Source organism: Pelmatolapia mariae, linkage group LG1 (genome assembly GCF_036321145.2).
Source record: "Pelmatolapia mariae isolate MD_Pm_ZW linkage group LG1, Pm_UMD_F_2, whole genome shotgun sequence".
NCBI lineage: Eukaryota > Metazoa > Chordata > Actinopteri > Cichliformes > Cichlidae > Pelmatolapia > Pelmatolapia mariae.
Genome location: NC_086227.1, coordinates 5,619,059 through 5,638,901, shown reverse-complemented (window position 1 = coordinate 5,638,901; position 19,843 = coordinate 5,619,059). Strand labels below are relative to the sequence as shown.

At 40.8% G+C, this 19,843-nt stretch overlaps 1 protein-coding gene across 1 annotated transcript; it reads right to left on the bottom strand.

Annotated features, from left to right (window-relative positions):
• Positions 1-4,303: 4,303 nt before the first annotated feature.
• Positions 4,304-11,804, bottom strand: zgc:153993 (uncharacterized protein LOC767645 homolog). The gene is made up of 7 exons (XM_063478433.1): positions 11,750-11,804; positions 11,582-11,655; positions 10,677-10,725; positions 7,123-7,284; positions 5,810-5,942; positions 5,262-5,366; positions 4,304-5,165 (listed from the first exon to the last, which is right to left on the bottom strand). The coding sequence occupies exons 2-7, from the start codon at positions 11,643-11,645 to the stop codon at positions 5,067-5,069; spliced, it is 612 nt and encodes a 203-aa protein (XP_063334503.1). The 5' UTR covers positions 11,646-11,655; positions 11,750-11,804; the 3' UTR covers positions 4,304-5,066.
• Positions 11,805-19,843: the final 8,039 nt, after the last annotated feature.

Here is a 19,843-nt window from a genome sequence, read left to right as displayed (position 1 = left end):
ACAAATATAAAGCAATTTGGCCCTTGAAGTTACTTTTTTTGTTAGGTAGGATTTGTTTGTTGTTGAGTGCAATGTTAAAATAAGTTCTTTAAAAAGCCAAAAATGATTTCATGTGAAGGCAATATGAGCAGAGAGTACAAACATGCTGAGGGATTGGCTGTGTTAGTTCAGTGAGAGTGTCAAACACTAATGTGTACACTTATGTCTGCATTTTGATTTTGTTAAATACGAACAGAATGACAGAAGAAGTGCTGCCACGTGTCTGAACAGAAAGAGAGGACCAATGTGTTTATTTGGTAGTTCAATGAAAGGCTTCAGTTAGTTAAGAGTGAGGAAAAAAAGATTTGCACTCACGTTTGCAGTCTTGTCTTTTTACACAATATTCAAAGGGAAAAAGAACAAGGCACAAAATTTTCTGATATATTTGTGGGTCTTTTCTTATTTGTTTGTTTGGGTTTTTTTGTACTGCCTGAACACTAAAGTGGCCCTCCAATAAGATGACAGTCCCAGCAGTGGCCCACAGCTCATTTCAGTTTGAAACCCCTGACAGTTCAAATTAGTAGTAAAATGTTTACTACATTGATTTTTTTTTTCTTTTGTAAAACTAAATAATTCAAAGATAAGGAACGGTATAAATAAAAGCTTGATGAGGTAAGCCATCTACCACTGCTAAGAAGCCTTTCTACATTACCAGCTACAGTTTGTTTGCTTTACAATGAACTCCCAGTAAGTGTCCCAGACACTTTGGATTTCAGATGCCCTAATTAAAAGTGGCACTGTACAACTTTTGCTATTTACAACAAAAACTTTATCCATCTACTTCAGTTAGTGTTTTGCTGCCCCTTTTCACAGGGGGTAGCTATTTCAAATTATGTAGAATATTAAGAAACCAGCTGCAGAGGTTTGTTATTTCAGTATTTTGTGAAACCTTCAGAAAAACTGTTGTCATTGCTCCTATCCATTCTTGTGAAGACACTGGGCTCTTAGCACATCACAAATTACTGACTTAAATCCGTGTACATGCTGAAAACTGTTTGCCAAAGCGTTTCCAGTTGCTAAATGTTCCCTTTCTGTCCACAGCTTCAATTCTTGTATTGAACTTAGGAGCGTATTTTTAAAGATCTTGCCCCATATTCACAAAGTTTCATGGTACAATGACTTATTCCTAGTGACAAAATTCTGAGACAATTCTTATATTATGTTTTCAAAGTTTTTCCCCTCAAACGTTGCCAAAGGTTTAAAAAGAAAATGTTCAAAATGGAGGACTTGTTTAGGAGTTTAGGAGACAAAGTGTAGTGTAATTGGAGCAGTTAATTCATTTTTATTTTAAGCTTAGAAGAAGCATGTTTTGTCCTAGTCACAGAACACTGGACCAGACCAGGTCCCAGGTCATCTTTTGAATTTTGAGTCATTTTCTCTAGAAAGAGACAATGGCTCAGACAATTAATAGAAATGTTGCCATTACCAGACATGGCTTACAACTAATTTGCATCTGCAATCTCTCAGGAGGCTAAATTATCTTGCTGGAGGTCATCACGTACAGTCTATTTTTGGGGGGGCACTATCCCACAGATGTTGGAAAACGTAGATTTTCTTCTCATCTGGAGCTGATAATAAGATAAGATAAGATAAGATAAGATAAGATGACCTTTATTAGTCCCACACGTGGGAAATTTGTTTTGTCACAGCAGGAAGTGGACAGTGCAAAAGTTATGAAGGACAATTAGAATAAAATAAAATAAGAATAAATACAGTACACAACTGTACAGAATAGAATAAAAATAGAATACTATATACAGTAGAATAAAATAGAATAAAATATACAATAGGATAAAAATAGAATACAAATGCTATATACACAACAGAGTGAAAAATACAACGGTGCCAGAAAGATTATTGCACATTTGTGTTATTGCACATTTGTGGATGTGTGTGTATGATCAGTTAAAGTCTTTGTTGTGGAGTCTGACAGCAGTGGGGAGGAAAGACCTGCGAAATCTCTCCGTCCCACACCGTGGGTGCCGCAGTCTCCCACTGAAGGAGCTGCTCAGTGCTGTCACAGTCTCATGCATGGGGTGGGAGATGTTGTCCAGCAGGGATGACAGCTTAGCCACCATTCTCCTGTCACTCACAACCTCCACTGGGTCCAGAGGGCATCCTAGAACGGAGCTGGCCCTTCGGATCAGCCTGTTCAGTCTCTTCCTGTCCCCAGCAGAGATGCTGCCACCCCAGCAGACCACACCATAAAAGATGGCTGAGGCCACCACAGAGTCATAGAAGGTCTTCAGGAGTGGGCCCTCCACTCCAAACGACCTGAGTCTCCGCAGCAGGTACAGCCTGCTCTGCCCTTTCCTGTAGAGGGCGTCTGAGTTATGAGTCCAGTCCAGTTTGTTGTTCAGATGAACACCAAGGTACCTGTAGCTGTCCACAGTCTCAATGTCCATACCTTGGATGTTCAGTGGTTGCAGTGGAGGATGTTTGTGCCTGCGGAAGTCTACCACCAGCTCCTTGGTTTTACTGGCATTGATCTGGAGGTAGTTCAGCTGGCACCAGTCCACAAAGTCCTGAGTCAGTCCTCTGTACTCCTTGTCGTCCCCATCAGTGATGAGGCCGACTATAGCAGAGTCATCAGAGAACTTCTGCAGGAAGCACTGGGTGGAGTTGTGGGAGAAGTCTGCAGTGTAGATGGTGAAGAGGAACGGAGCCAGAACCGTTCCCTGTGGGGCCCCCGTACTGCAGACGACCCTGTCCGACACACAGCCCTGAGTCCTCACATACTGTGGTCGGTCGGTGAGGTAGTCCAAAATCCAGGTAGTGAGGTGATGGTCCACTCCAGAGTTCTCCAGCTTGTCCTTCAGAACCGAGGGAAGAATAGTGTTGAAGGCACTGGAGAAATCAAAGAACATGATTCTCACAGCGCTCCCAGCGGTCTCCAGGTGAGCGAGGGAGCGATGTAGGAGGTGAATGACGGCATCATCCGCTCCAATGCCAGGCTGGTAGGCAAACTGAAGTGGGTCCAGTGATGAGCTCACAAGACGCCGAAGCTGTGCCAGGACCAGCCGCTCCAGGGTCTTCATCAGGTGGGATGTCAGAGCCACCGGCCTGTAGCTGTTGAGGTCCTTGGGGCGTGAAGTCTTAATAACCTGCAGCTATTCCAGCAGCATGTGTGTTTAGCAGAAGAGTTTGGGTGCTGAACTGGGCTGCCTGCATTCTAGACTCTCGACCTTTCCCCAGCTGAGAACATCTGGAGCATCATGAAAATCGAACCCTCCATCAGACAACAATGGGACAACAATCCTCTCCTCAGTTCCCAGACAATTACCTACCGATATTAAAGAATAGGATGCTACACAGTGGGAAACTTATCCATGGCCCAAATCTTTTGAGAGATGTTGCTGCCATCGAATTCAAAATGAGCTCATATTTTCTTGAAATAGTTCTCAGTTTAAACATGACGTTTTCTATGTTCGTTTGTGAATTAAATATGGGTTTATGAGATTTGCAGACCCCAAACTTAAGATAACCTCTTCCTATTTACTTTCAAATAGACCTGCCAATTGTTAAGTGGATCGAATGAACAAAACATGACAGAACACACACAAAGACTGAGTTATTAGTAATTGTTAACTTTGGATTTAATGCTGGCAATGCATTTCAAAAAATGCTCTCTTTATTTATTATTTTTTTCAAAAACAACATTCTCAAAAAAACTTAAGGAACTCTAGAAAATAAGTCCTTGAGTCTTCCCTGATACAGAATTTACCTGGGTACTTTCTTTCTTTTGTGATGCTCATTTTGAACTTGAGCAAGTCATCTTGACCATGTCTACATGCTTAAATGTATTGAGTTGCTACCACATAATTAGCTGTGTTAGCTCTCAGTTGAACAAGTGTTCCTATTAAAGTGGCTAGTGCCTGTAGATTTTTCATCATTAATGGTGCTGTACAGGTGTATAAAATACTCATGACAGAGATGATTTACAAGCTACATGGTCTCGACTCCTCTTTTTGCCCTGGAGGAAGTAACATCTGTGTTTCCCAAGACAGAATTTCACTTTTTCTTTGGTCCAACTAGAGAATGGTTTTTCATTATTAGTGAATTCAGGCCCAGAAAAGACAGCAGCATTTCTGCATTTTTCCCCCCCAACATGTTTGTAAACAATATTTCAGGTCTTTTGTTGCCCTTCTTTTTTATTTAAATTTGCATATAAAAAAAAACAAACAAACACTAAATATTTATGATTTCTTTTTACCGTTTTAATTAAATAGGTTTTACATTTATTCCAAACCATTGCACTGTTTTTTTAAAACATTGTTTTCTTGATAAAAGCTTATTTAACCAACACATTTTTCCCTCTGTAATTTCAAATTATTTGTTGAAACAGTTCAGTGAAGAACTCTTTCAGAAAAACTCTACATGACGTGTGATCATTTTGAGGATTCTTGTCCAGTTTTTAAAATCCATAAGGAACATTTGCAACTTTTTTACAGTGTGATTTGAAGTCCTTTGATACTAGAAACCTAAACAAGTATATAAAAAGACTTTAAAGCGACAAGACTGTCACTGAGACAGAATACAACATAATTCAAATTTCAGACACAAGCTACGGTGAAACTATGGCACATTCAGTTGGCTTAATTAAGATAATTATGTTGTTGTAAACTCCCTCGGGTTTCTGTGTGTCCTCCACAGTGAATCTAAAATTTGCACAGACATGAGACCCAGTCTGAACTGACTCGAGCCTCAGGTGTGGTTCAGGTAAGATCGGGTCCAACAGCAGCATCGGCTGACAGCTGAGAGCCTCCAGTGTTAGATACAGCAGCTCAGAAATCCATGGGAGCCACTGATTACCTGCTAGTGAAGAAAGGCTGAGATGCTCACTGGACATCTGGCAGCAAAAGCGCTTTTGTTCTTTGAAACCTGAGAAAAGAGAAGATCCGTCCCTTTAAGTACAGTACTTTTACCTCCTCTTGTTGGAGGCTGAGGAGTGACTGCGACACATTTCCTAACAAGCTGTCTGTATCCAGATGAAGGCACTGCAGTCTTGGTTGTGAGGTCCGATGTTTTTATCGTACTTTCCGGTAGTAAACAAAGGCTACCACCAATACTACTGATGCTACCATGGCTGCTGTCCTCCATCGAGAAAAACCACGGATCACCCCCTCCTGCAAGATCAAGAGATCAATATTAGGAGCTGTGGATGTACCTGAGGCGTCCAAACAGAAGACCGTAATGAGTTTTATGAACGTTTAATCACTTACCCAGCCCCCTTGCGCCACAAGCCAGCTGTAGACCTGCTCCCTGATGACCTGGAGGACCCAGCTGATGATCATTTGGATGTTCTCTAAGTGATTGGCGGTAATAGCCTTTAAAGGAGAAACGGATATGGAACAAAGCCATTAACATAAGTCGTAGGTACCCTGCTGTCAAATGTGCATGAGACCCTCCTGCAGGCATTGTTAGCCCTTTATGCACACTTACTATAAGTCTGTATTTCTGCACTTCACTGCCCTTTAATTAATGTGAGGAATTTTGACACAATGCTGAACATACTGGAACCTCAGTGAGGTAACATTGCTTACAGTGCAGAGATTCCACCAGAAAAGCTGTTAAGCCCAGTGGCTGCAACAAGTTTGTGCCACAGCAATTGCGGTCCTTTTTTGGGGGCTTTTTCTCACACCCATTATGTTTGTACGTTTGGTGGGTGTGAGAAAAAGACACACTGGGGAATTCCTTTCCTATATCCAGCATGAAGAGAAAGATTCTGACAGGCAGGGATCACAGAATAATAGCTGTAGCAGATGGTTACCTTGTGTATAAGTTTACAGGCCAGATGGAAGAGAGCCACTATTCGACCCCAGTTGATGCCATCAGCAAAGATGTTTCTTGCAACCGTCATGAAGACATCTTGAGCGCAGTTCCCCTGAACCTGGTTTATCAGTCTGATGGGAGGAAATGGACACATTCAAATATGAGAATGATTTCATTTGACTAAACAGATTTACTGACCCAAATTTTTCTTGCAAGTACTGTTCATAGTTAAGATAAGCTTGCTCAGCAGTTTAATTGTATACCGACTTGTCATTCAAATGCCACACAAACAATCTGAGTTTCCACAAAAACTTTGAAAAACATTGCTGGCCACCAGTGCTACCCCTCAGCCTCCTGGTATCATTTTGAAAACCTCAGGTGACATCTTTCTCTTTAATGTGTCCACAAGATTTTCAGAAGACATGACCTCTGACCCCCCGAGGTTGAGGTCACTGAGATCCGAACTCGAAAAAGATTTTTAGTAGCTGCACCCATTAGATTAATGTCAAAATTCTTAAGTTATCGCATTCACAAACTTGAGCACCCATGCTGTCCGTTCACCCAGCACGGTGACCACAATGCCACATCAGCCTTTTACAGCTGAGGAGTTAAAGAAGGGGTAGGGAACTCCAGGCCTCGAGAGCCGGTGTCCTGCAGGTTTTAGATCTCACCCTGGGTCAACACACCTGAATAAAATGAATAGTTCATTACCAGACCTCTGGAGAACTTCAAGACATGTTGAGGAGGTCATTTACCCATTTAAATCAGCTGTGTTGGATCAAGGACACATCTAAAACCTGCAGGACACCGGCTCTCGAGGCCAGGAGTTCCCTACCCCTGAAAGTGACTCAATATTTTAATCCACTGCTAGAGAGTAGCAGTAGGTGGAGCCAATTCTCCAGTCAGTACCACTGTGCTACGAGATAGCATCATGGAAAGAGCCATGGTCAAAGCTCAAGAAATAACACATTCCAGTTTGTGTTTTTCCCATCCCTGTGGTCAGATTTTCATCGTTACACTGGAAGTACAGAGTGAACTTTAACTGACATGAGTTACGACATCGCACCGGGATATTAGGAGAGATGGGTGATGAAATCCTGCATTTTAGTGTCAGCAGTCACATTCAAAAGTATGCCTTATATTTACATAATATTTAAAAAACTGCTTTAAACACATTGAACTTTGAAAACATTAAAAGAAAGTGAGGTTTTGCATTGTAAATCTGCCAATAGTAGTGTCAGCATGATGTGGAAAGAGCATATCAATTAATTGGTATTCAAAGAATCTGCTGAAACAGCTGATGCAGGTCACCTCTGAAGCTCAGCATTCCGATTTAAACTGTCGGCTATCTTGCGCAGCTGTTCTACCACTTCTTTGATTTGTGGATCCTGTTGTTCATCTGGCCTTCCTCCCAAATCCTCAGAAGTCACGTGTCGACTAGGCTCCTCTGTGTTTATATGTGCAATCACATACCTGTAGCAGACAAAAAAAAAAAAAAAAAACACACCCACAATTTTATTATACAAAGATTCTCCTCAGTAAACTTCAAACAACACCAAATCACAACAGCGGTCACCTCAAGGCGCTTTATATTGTAGGTTAAAGACCCTGCAATAATACAGAGAAAACAGAAAACCCCAACAATCAGAAGATCCACTATGAGCAAGCAAGCAAAAAAAACAAAAAACAAAATCCCTTTTAACACGGAGAACCCTACGGCAGAACCAGGCTCAGGGAGGGGCAGCTATCTATTAGGGGGACTGTATCACAGGAAGTAGAGCGGGTCATTTACTAATCAGATGGTTGGTGGTTCAATCCCTGGCTGTTCCACTCTGCGTACAAATATCCTTGGGCAAGACACCTAACCCCAAGTTGTTGTTAGAAAGCACGTCAGCATTATAAAAAGTGCTTGTATGAATCACTGAGTGCTCAGGTGGAAAAGAAAAGCCAATTCATTTGTCATTTACCATCTGCTGTGACCAGTTGGACATGCAGATTTATATAGAGAAAGTACCATGATAATTTTTTTTTAAAGTTTTGTCTGCAAAATAAACTACAGCTCGATGTAAAACCTACCTATGATCAGTGTTGTGATTTTAGTTCAGACCAAACAACCTCTGCTACATTGTCAGCCCAGTACTCTACAGTCTATTTACACGTACAGTGCACATCCTGAAAAGGTAATGCTGATTTGAGCAGGCAAAGAGGCACGGACTTCAAAGAAGTATAACAGGAATGACTGCTCGCCCACTGGGTCCCTAGCCGTCTTGCAACCTAATAGATTCCAATTTGTTCTTGTAAATGGAGAATCCTCTTTGCACACTAAGGTTAACTATGGAGTTTCACAGGGTTCAGTGCTAGGACCAGTTCTGTTTACATTATACATGCTTCCCTTAGGCTGTATCATCAGAAGGCATAGCATACATTTTCACTGCTATGTAGATGTCACCCACCTTTATCTATCCATGAAGCCAGATAACACACACCAATTAGTTAAACTGCAGGAATGTCTTAAAGACATAAAGACCTGGATGACCTCTAATTTCCTAATTCTAAATTCAGATAAAACTGAAGCTATTGTACTCGACCCTAAAAATCATAGAAATATGGTATGTAACCAAATGCTTATTCTGGGCTCCAATAACACTGTAAGGAATCTTGGAGTTGTTTTTGACCAGTACATGTCCTTCAATGCACATATTTTAAAAAGTACGAAGAACTGCTTTCCTCTATTCATGCAAAATTTGTTTTACATGGGTTCTCTCCAGGTACTCCGGCTTCCTCCCACAGTCCAAAGACATGCAGTTAATGGGATTGGGTTAATTCAGGGGTAGGGAACTCCAGGCCTCGAGAGCCGGTGTCCTGCAGGTTTTAGATGTGTCCTTGATCCAACACAGCTGATTTAAATGGGTAAATGACCTCCTCAACATGTCTTGAAGTTCTCCAGAGGTCTGGTAATGAACTAATCATTTTATTCAGGTGTGTTGACCCAGGGCGAGATCTAAAACCTGCAGGACACCGGCTCTCGAGGCCTGGAGTTCCCTACCCCTGGGTTAATTGGTAATTCTAAATTGCCCATAGATGTAAATGTGAGTGTAAATGGTTGTCTCTCTCTATGCATTAGTGTTAGACAGACTAGTGACCTGTCCAGTGTGTACCCTGCCTCTCATCTTATGGTAGCTGGGATAGGCTCCAGTAGGGCTGGGCCATATCATACCGTTCACGGTAATACCGGTATAATGTTGGGCAACGATAAGAAACTTAAATATGGCGATAGAATATGGGTAAAACGCGCATGCGCAGTGCCTTTGTTTTCATACGCACATGGCGGAAAAAGCATGGTGGCGACGGAGAATGAGGAGGGCGGAAGCAGATCGTTAAATGAAACGGATGAACCAGAATTGGTTTGTGAAAATGCTGCAACTTCAGTGGTGTGGAACTGGTTTGGCTTTCGTCCGTCAGATACACAACAAAGCACGAGTTTTGGTAGAGCATGCTAGCGGGCCGTCGTTATTACTGTGTTTTTTGGAAAATACAGCACACTTAAAATCGATCCTTTGATTTTTCTGAAAATCGACAGTGCCCCTTATAATCCCGTGTGCCTTATGTATGAATTCTGGTTGTGTTTACTGACCTCGAAAAGATTTTATGTGGTACACGGTGCTCGAAAATCTGTCAAATGTTTTAGTACGACTTTGCTAAGCTACGAACCCGCACCGCTTGATGGATTGTCGGAGCATTACGGCTATTGTAGGCAGGAGCCTCGCGAAGTGATACATACTGTGCTTCAACATAAAATTATCGTATTGTGTGTGTATAACCTCTTTTTAAGTTTTGTGGATATTATACATGGTTATGCTGAGGATATGTCGGCCAATTTCCACTGGAAATGCCTTTTGGTTAAACTGTCAGCAAGGAATTTGCATTTGCACTGTTAAATTTTTATATAACTTTAATGCACATATAAAAAAAAACAGCTGCTTGTTCAAGTGAAAATACATTGATTTTTTTTTTTTTTTGCACTAATAAAGTTGTGGAGTTGTAAAGTAATTTGTCTAGTGTCAATTATATCGTCAGTTATATCGTTATCGCAAATTTTCAAATGTATATCGTGATAAATATTTTTGGTCATATCGCCCTGCTCTAGGCTCCAGCCCCCCTGCAACCCTGACAACGATAAGCAATCTCTGGCACTCTTCCACAGTGCCTGACCTGTCTTCCTCTCCCATCACCCCCAACTGTTTGCCGGAGAAGGCTGCCCCTCCCTGAGCCTTAATCTGCCAGAGGTTTCTTCGTGGTTAAAAAGGCCGTTTTACCTTCCCACTGTCACCAAACCACTAGCTCACAGGTGGTTATCTCTGTGTTATTGTAGAGTCTTTACCTTACAATATAAAGCGCCTTGAGGCAACTGTTGTTGTGATTTGGCACTATATAAAGACATTGAATTAAATTGAATTGCAATAGAGTTAATGGATGGAGACTTAAGACTACATCTTTCACCATCTACAGCTCTGTGATTGCAGCCATTCCCCTTCTGCCTGTGAATAGTACTCATGGATACTGATCAGTGGAGATGTCAGTTTGCTTAATAGCTATCCTGAAACTGACCTCATGGCCCACTGTTAGTCAGTCGTGCTAGTTTCGGCCATTGTTCAAATGCACTGTTTATCACGTTGGGGAAACCTGCAGTCAGCTGAGAATGAAGATTTCACTTGGAAGAGTGATGAAATGTTTCTCCCACTGAAAACGCTACATCCAGATGAACAGAATCAACTTTCTGTATCCATCCTCAGTTTAAAATGTAGAGACTTTTTATGGTCAAACACATGGGTATGACCGTACCCAACAGCAATGTTGAGACTCACCCTCTAAAGACAACCGCACCTTCTTCGAGGATGGGATCATCAATGACATCTGGAAGAGCAAGCAGATAATTAATAGACTATTTACTCATATTTTTATTCAAGGTGGGGGGAAGGGGCATAAAACAAAACCTTTACAATCAGTAGTAAAGCAATGCCAACAGTACAAAACACATTGAAGTTTTTAAAAACTGCCAACCAACTTATGTCATCATTACTTGACAAAGATACACTGATTTAATCAAAGAACATGGTGGTTTCTTTCTTAAGAGGTAGTTTGAGCTTGCTTTCACTTTTGCCAAGATTCCTGTTTCCAGCTGTAATGTGTACTGTGAAACAGCTGTTTGAGACAAAGCAGTGAAGAATTACTTTTTGTGGCTCTCCTTGGATTTAATTGCAGAATTCTGGTTAAAGCAGATATAAAGAAAATATTATTCACGTTCACTCCACCAGCCCACAGTCTCTAATAGTCGCATTATCAGTTAACTACATTAAAGTTAGGCTGTTAAACTTGTCTTCGTGTGACGTCACGACGACGGCGACGTCATGAGTGCCCATAATTATCAGAGGTGTAGCATAGTCCAGACAGGCTTCCTGGTGAAAACTAGCAGATCGACAGCGGCCTGTTGAGGCTGTAAAGCACACGCTGTGTCGGGGTATGTCCCGCATGGCGATCACCCAAAGCAGTCAGTACAGCCGGTGTTCTCCGGGCTGAGCTGAACCAGACTCGGGTTTAGTGACAGCAACCAAGGTGATCTCCAACACACCAGCCCCGCTGGTAGTAAAGCCTAAAAGTAGTTAGAAGCAATTCTTTCATTCTAACTTTTTATTCCGGTTCGGACTCGTTATACTTTTGCCTCCGTTTAGCTTTTAACTTCAGCGGCTGAACTAAAAATGTCTCCACTTACCGTCTCCACCCGCGGCGCCCCTCGGCTCCTGCTCCGGATTCTCCCCCCCTCGGCCGTCAGCCATGGAGCCAAACCTTGTGTCCGCGCGGAGATGGACGAGATTTTAGATATTCGAATGTTCAACGCTAACTCGACCTAGTACAACCAAGAGAAGTTACGGGTCCTTACCTAGTCTGTGGAAACCCGTCTTTCAACAGAAGAACACGGAAGTGATACGGAAGTATCTTAGCGACGGGACCAGAAGTTCGTAGACACGCCTCACAGAAATCCCACAGATGGAGATAATCGCCCAGAAACCTGCCCACAGAAGAGTATTTATCTGTTTGACTTTGTGTTCTTCCACAGTTCAGATACTCCGTACGAACTATCATTGTCAAAGCAGGACACTTGCCTCAAGGCCCGCTTGAAGATTATGCTAGTTTTGGTTTTTTTTACTACCGCGGTCAAGTGAGCCGTCATTTGTGCGCCGCGATGAAGCCAGCCGCTTCTTATCCACCCTATAAATTTTCTTGCGCTTCAACACTAGCCTTTATGTCAGCGCATGTTCTCGTTCATTCCTGATTGCGCGCGCGCACAAATGCACACTCACACTTACACGCCAGCGCACGCATTGCACTGGGACAGCCTGGTTGCATCATATTCACAAATTCATTAAAAATCACTCTTGATAGTTGACGTGAAACTTTGAACACATTCGACCTCTGGTCCACCTACTATACCGCTGGGCCAAGTTTAATCTCTTTTGGCTGCAATATTTCACAAAATGAAAGGACAGTTATGCTCAAGTTCAATACAATTAATGCAAAATAATCACATGATGTTCAAAAATTCATTACAAATCGCCCTTGATAGTTGACATTAAACTTCTAACAGATTTTTTCTCTTATCTGGGCCAAGCTTCGTCTCAAACTGCTTTCATACTCCCAAGAAATCAAAGGACAAGTCTCCTCAAATTCAAAAGCTTCAAAGGAATGTGATGATGTCATGTGAGAAATCTATTAAAAATCATCTGTGATAGCTGAATTTCTCAACAGATTCCTTTTCTTGGACACCCACACTAGTTTCATCAGTTTTTCACGCACAGTTTCATCTCAATCCACTGCATAATTCTGGGGAAATTAAAGGTCTTTTATGGTCAAATTCAACATGCTCAATCGATTTTAACATCACATAAAAAATAATAACAAAAAATCATCTGTGATTGTTGACATGAAAATGTCAGTTGACTCCTCTTTGTTACCTTTTCTGCATGCGTGTCAACCTTCATCACAAAATGCTGCATGATTCCAGAGAAATTAAAGGACATTTCTACTCAAATTCAACAAGGTTATTCTAATAAACAAAACCTTACAACAAAAGTCATCTTGACATAGTTGACATAGTTGATAGTTGACATGAAAGTCTCCACAAATGCATCATCTCTGTAAAGTTTTGGATCCAACTACTGCTATATTTCTCTTTTTTGCCTTTACTGGATAGTGAAGTCAAGACAGACAGGAAAGTGGTGTTGAGTACCCCAGTATAATATGGATTGTCTGTCTGTTTAAAGAGTCCAAATCTCTGATTGGTCTTAGCCGGCAAACAGTGCTTAGATTAAGCCGACGTATGAGAGGACTCGCCCAGTTGTAACCCTTCCCTGCCTCAAAAGCCCTCTAGGGCTGCCCTCTCTGATACAAACCGAAATGTAGGTAGTTTTGCAGGCCAAGCATCTTCCCTGTAGCTCGGTGCACTTGGTAACTGTAGATTATTTGGTTAAATGATCACTCTGCACCATTTGTCTGATATGAGCCACCGTACCTGTGTTGGCTAATCCAGTACGTGGGGGGTTACGTTTTTGGTATTGGCCATTATGTGTACATGTGCTTGGATGGATTAAAGTTCGCAGTGGAATAATATCTGGAGTTGTCACTGAATCATACCACCTCATAAGACTGCTACAGTAACTAACTGGGCTAAATTTAGTGGCTTGGAAAACAGCCCTAAGGGTCTGTTAGTTTTAACGGGCCAGAGTAACCTGTAAGAGGTATTTATACTATTGAGAATTAATAGCGTTTCGAGTTTTGTGGGTTCATAATTTACTTTGGTTTTATGTAGTTATTCACGTTCTAGTTCTGCAGTATTTCATCATTTGAATATAATGTTTCCCAGCACATCTGACAATTTCATGTCAACAATTACAGATGATTTTTAATTTTTTTTATGTGACGATATAATCGATTGAGCATGTTGAAATTGACCAGAAAAGTCCTTTAATTTCTGTGCACACATACAGTGTGGGTGTCCAAGAAGAGGAACCTGTTGAGAAATTCATGTCAACTATCACAGATGATTTTTAATACATTTTTAACATGGTGCTATCACATTCCTTTAAAATTTTGTAAATTTGAGCAGACTTGTCCTTTAATTTCTTGCGAGTATGAAAGTAGTTTGAGATGAAACTTGGCCCAGACATATAGTCGGTGGGCCAGAGGAGGAATGTGTTAAAAGTATGACCTCAACTATCAAGGATGAATTTTAATGCATTTTTGAATACGATGCCATTGTATTGCATCAAACATGAGCAAAACCCATATATTATTTTTTCTGGAATATTGCAGTCAATAGAGATGAAACTTTGCCCAGAGCTACAGTAAGTGGACCAAAGGAGAAATATTTTGAAAGTGTGACATCAACTATCAAGGATGAGTTTTAATGAATATTTGAATACGATGCGATTGTATTGCATGGACTGTATTGAGCACAGTGTCACAGTGTCAAAAAGTTGATTCAGTTCATTTGGACGCAGTGTTTTCAGTGGGAGAAAAGTTTCAACACTCATCCAAGTGAATTCTTCAGACTGAAGTGACAAAATGTTTTTCCCATTGAAGACGCTACATCCAGATGAACAGAATCAACTTTTTGGGATTTCCCTGCCTGGATGATTGAGCATGCATCAAGGCATAATGTCACAGTGTAAATCTTTGTAAATTAAAGCTTCGCAAAATAAGAAAAACTTGAGCTGAAATCTAGCTGAAATACACACAAGCTTGTTGAAATCATTTATAATTATCATTTGGCAAATTTATGCTATGTGGATCAAATATATTTGACCCACAGAATATATTTAAAAAGGGTTAAAGACTATACCTTCTCAGATAGCATTGTGTTATTTACATGTAATTCAATATCTTAATATGTATTTAATTCTATTTCTGAGCAGTTTGATATGAAAACTCTACCTTATAACTAAAAACAAAAGAGTTGTTCATTCAACAGGGCACAATGCTTTCAGGCAAGTTAACAGACAGTTAAACACAAAACTGTGCACTTGTCCATCTTTGTGAGTCTTACCTCACTAAAAATGTCACAGTCCTGGGTCCATTTTTGGCTGGATTATTCTGTGAAGGTCTGGCAGACCGTGGAGCTGCAGGTGAGAAGTAGGACCCAAATGCAGGACTCTTATTATGAACAGTGAATTTATTTACAAAGTGCACGATGAATCACTCTTTACAAGTCCCAGGCACTCTTATAATGTAAGACAGACCCATGGGCAGGACAAACCGCGAGGATCGCCAACCCGGGGTAAAACCAAAACACTCAGGCCCAGGACCATGACAGTAGCCTAAAAACCTGGAAAAGATAATAATAGTATCAATAATGGTAACATTTTTAGTAATTTTTTACAATAATAGTAACAAATCACATGAATAGTACATTCATGTAGTTGTAAAAAGCATGATAATATATTAAGTAATCCAAAGTATTCAGAATACGTTGCTCTCATTGAGTAACGTAATGGAATACGTTACAAAATGTATTTTGGGGCATGTATTCTGTAATCTGTAGTGGAATACATTTTAAAAGTAACCTTCCCAACACTGTCTGCAAGCTCCACATGATGGCGATGTTGAAAACGTTTTCTAGCACTCATATTTATTCAGAGGGGTGGAACAGCGAGTGTGTGAGTAACATGTGGAGTTGTGTAATGGAGTGTTTTGATGAGCCCTCGCTCATCACCACACCCACCACTACCGTGTACTACAAAACTAAAACCAGCCAGTCAGGTTTTTTATCAGCCACATCCGAGTGAATGGCCTGAATAAAACAGTGTGTATCCTGAGGAGCTGGTAGTTTTCCATTCTATAAGCTATTAGAGTCACAGTAAAAAAAATAGTTGCAAGACAAAACAGGCCCCTGCAAATGTGACAACAGTTCATGTATAATGTGAGCCTACTGCAAACACAAAAGTCCTCTTTTCAAAACGTTCTGCACTAAAAAGACAAAAAAAAAAAAAGACTCACAGAGGAACAGAACAAATGTAATGAGTAAAGGTGTGTATATATGAATGAGGTATTGGAACCACATCAAGCTGAAAAGATAGAAGTAGAAACATTTCCTTTTTTCCATTTTGAAAATAGATCTGGAGTTTCATGAATAGAGTTGATTACATGACTAAAAGTACTAAATGTTTAGCTTTATTTGACATTTCAAACTTAAAACTCTAATCTGGGCACTCTAATGTTTCTTTTCAGTAGTCTTTCAGTTGCAAGCATATGCATACATCTAGAATTAGTGAAAAGATCTCCCTACTGTCAGTAATGAAAATGTACAAAGTAGTTACACAGAAAGCAGTCATTATATTAGTGTGCACTCTTGTAGACATCAGAGTTAATATTTTCCAGAAACTTAACCATGGCTATATTTTCTAAGATGATGATTGGTATTGGCCAGATTTAGCTCTGAGCTATGGGCAATAACTCTTGATGTAGCTGATGTATGTCCTGTATGGCATATCAACAAAGTGTGCATTTCATTTGTTTGTAAACTTCAGCACTATGCATCAAATTCAATTTTATGTATATTATTCCCCTCAAAAATCATGCTTACTCTAGTGCTACACTAAATGTTTAACCTTAACATTAAACCGTTTAACATTTAACCTTATTGTTCGGTGGCCCTAAAAGTTCAAATGTAGTGCAACTTAGAATAATGCTGCAAAAGCACACAAATCCCAATTCAGGGTCTGCAGCCTTAAAGGCCACATTTTAAGGCCGATTACGTCACAGCGACGCGACGAAGGCTGTCCCAATTCAAATGCTAGCTGTGTCCCAAAACGTCGGCTGCATCCTTCGGAGGACCGGGTCTTTGCGGTCTACGTGGGCCGGGTCCTTCAAAGACGGAGAAGGCCGGAAGTGCGAGGCTGTGAAATGGGACGGTCTAGCCTTCAGATTTGCGTCACCGCTGTGTCGGTGGAGTTTATTAAACTCTGCCGTCTGCTCCTTGCTATCTAAAATATAACAGGACACTGGCGTAAATTCTCGACCGTCTCACACTTCTGTTTAATCAGTTTTCTGTTTAACGTTTATTCAGCTGCGTGAAAATCCCGGAGGAACCCACCCGATGGATTAATAAAGTTTTATTTAATCTAATAATCTAATAACTTTGATCTCAGCCAAACCGATTTACTCCGGAACAAATAAAACACCGAAAAAAGGCAAACAATTACATTTTTAAGTTATCCGAGTGACTTATATATCATGTTTAACCTGAGTAGCGAAAGACCGGGGGTCTGAAAACGATGAAGCCGGGAGTCAGCTGCTCTCGCCGGCTGGAGTGACCATTAAACCCCCTGGCTTGCTATCGAGCGGGTGGGTAACAGACGTCTCCGAAAACGTCGGCACACTTTTGCAAATATGCGATGTCTTGATAAACCAAGCAGATATTTGTCATTTACACAGCTACTTTCTCGCCTTAAAATATGTTAAAAGTTTATTTTGTGACCCAGAAAGATTAATAAGAGTAATTTTAAAACTTAGTAGCGGCCGCCATTGTTGGCAGCTGAAATTTGGCTGGGCCGCGCTATGAATTCTGGGATATGGTGGGCCACGAAGGACACACCCGACCCATCCTTCAAATTCGGGGAAATGAAGGACGCATTTGTCGGCGGCATTTGAAGGAGTCGACGAATTGGGACAGCCTTCGTCGCCTGGCTGTGATGTAATCGGCCTTCAAATGCGGCCTCCGGAGGATGCAGCCAACGTTTTGGGACACAGCTGCTGTGTCCGAATTCAGGGGAAGGATGCTCATAAGGACACTACCTACCTACGTCACAAGGTAGTGTCCTTAGACGGACGGGTAGTCAGGAAGTGAGCGGCTGTGGACAGCCCCCTTTTTTTCTCCATAGAAACTTTATTGAACAAACAATGAGTATCCAACATAACAGATGGGCTGTGGACAGCCTCCTAGCCTTCAACTCCGCCCTTACTTGCGTTTTTTTCCGGTCGCTAGCGCCACAGCGCGAAAACTTCAAAATGGACCCAGAAATGTCGCTCCGTTTTAATTTTAATTCTCAAGGAGCTAGAAAAACCTTATCGTCGTCGCCCGCACGTTTTGTACATTGGGCTTATCAGAGGCAATCATATCCAGGTAAAATAATTTCCTTTAATCCACACGCATTTAGGAATTACTTAGCTAATTACACAGATAATTGAATTATTGCCAGCGTTGTGCCAAAAAAGTGTTCGCCTGCCAAAACTGATTTCCAATGTTTCCGTGTGTAATATGTGTAATATTTTTATGTATGTTGGTAAATAGACTTCGGTGAACATGGTTTACAAAGGGGTTTTATATATACAATAATTGCCTTTTGTTCAAGTATCTTTATAAGTCTGGTTATAATGTAGGTACAATTGATATATTTGTTTTGCTGTCTGCTGTCCTCTTGACCAGATTACTCTTAAAAAATAAATTTCTAATGTCAACAAGATTGTTTGTGAACTGGATAAATAAAGGATATATAAAATTCACTGCCAAAAACTGATTGCAGCTTCTACCTTGTTACAGGAATGTTGCTGGTGGCTCAAAGTGACTTGATTTCATTAATGAGGAAAACATTTGACATATGTTTCACGTATTATAGACCAAAACGTTATTCATAGCAGGTTAAATACAAGCAATCAGTTTAGGGCAAAAACCGGAAATCAATTTTTGGCAGACGATCATTTTTTGCTACAACATTGGTCATTCTCACACATGTACTGTATCATATAAAATATATAAACTAAATATCTTTGAAACGTATAGAATCTAATCTTTTGTTTGTTTGTTTTTTTACATAGCACTTTATCAAAATGTTGTCTGCTACAGAGTTACAAGTATTATACTAATAATATAGCATCCACCATCTCCTGCTTGCATATTTCTGAAAACATCTTAGTGGTGTGGCAGCCACGAGTGAGCCAGCCCTGCAAACCCTGTGGATGGACGATGCAGTGGACAGTGGGAGCAAGCATCCTAAAGCTCTTTGCAGACCACCCTGTGTGATTCTCCACTCGCCGACCAGAAAAGACAAACCGCAGGTCTCAGTTGCATCGCCTCATCCATGTCTGATCTTGCTCGGGCAGATTCAGCAACACTGCCAGCGACTTCCTGTAATCTATTACAGTTGTTAAAGAAACGGTCCAGGAACAAGTCACTCAGCTTAATCCTGTGTGAACAACTGTAAATATTGTTTTTCCATCTTTACATACTGTGTATTTGAAATATTCTTGTTTAATTGTTATTGTTATTTACTTTATTGCTATCATATAAATATCCATGCAATATTGTTCAAAGTGTTATGTTCATACATGTTACAAATGCCTGTAAATCAAATTGAGTTCAGTGACAATTACTGTTTGTTTGAATCAATTTATTAATAACATAAAACCTTTAAACTAATGCAACACATATAACAATGTAACAAATATATTCAAATAAATAAATTTCTCAATACATAACTCATTTGGGAACTAATCTTTCTAGAAGTGAAAACAGTCTGTCCATCCTCTCCCTGCTCTCCTCTCCTCAGCCTCTCTTTGCTGCCTCATGTCCTCTCTGATGAGGTCTAGCAGCTCATCATCCCTGTCTCTTTTCCTCTTTCTCCCTGTCGTAGGTGGCTGAGCCGCTTCGTCATCGCTATCGTTTTGGTCACCCACTGCTGTGCTTGGCCCTGGAGTGTCCTCAGGGAGAGAGGAAATTAGGACAGGAGGCTTAATGGAAGGCATCTGTCCTATCACCTCATCCATGAGGGCAAACCAGGGCCAAGTAGCAGCAGTGGGCTTCCCACTGACCCCCTCTCCTGAGCCTGGATACTTGCAATCCTAAAGGCAGAGGAAATCAAAAATGACAGACACCACAACAACTCTTAGTAATTGCACATTTATTAACTTGTGTTCTTAAGAATTATCTTCTTGATAACACACATACGTACTTTGTATTCTTTAAAGTTATCTCATGTCTTCT

Bases quoted from the DNA above. Each gene is read 5' to 3' on its own strand.
- zgc:153993 (XM_063478433.1), bottom strand. From the start codon at position 11,645: ATGGCTGACGGCCGAGGGGGGGAGAATCCGGAGCAGGAGCCGAGGGGC. The intron at 7,285-10,676 runs GTGAGTCTCAAC...TGTCTGCTACAG, and splicing joins GGTGCGGTTGTCTTTAGAGG to GTATGTGATTGCACATATAA. The intron at 5,367-5,809 runs GTAACCATCTGC...TCTCCTTTAAAG, and splicing joins CCTGTAAACTTATACACAAG to GCTATTACCGCCAATCACTT.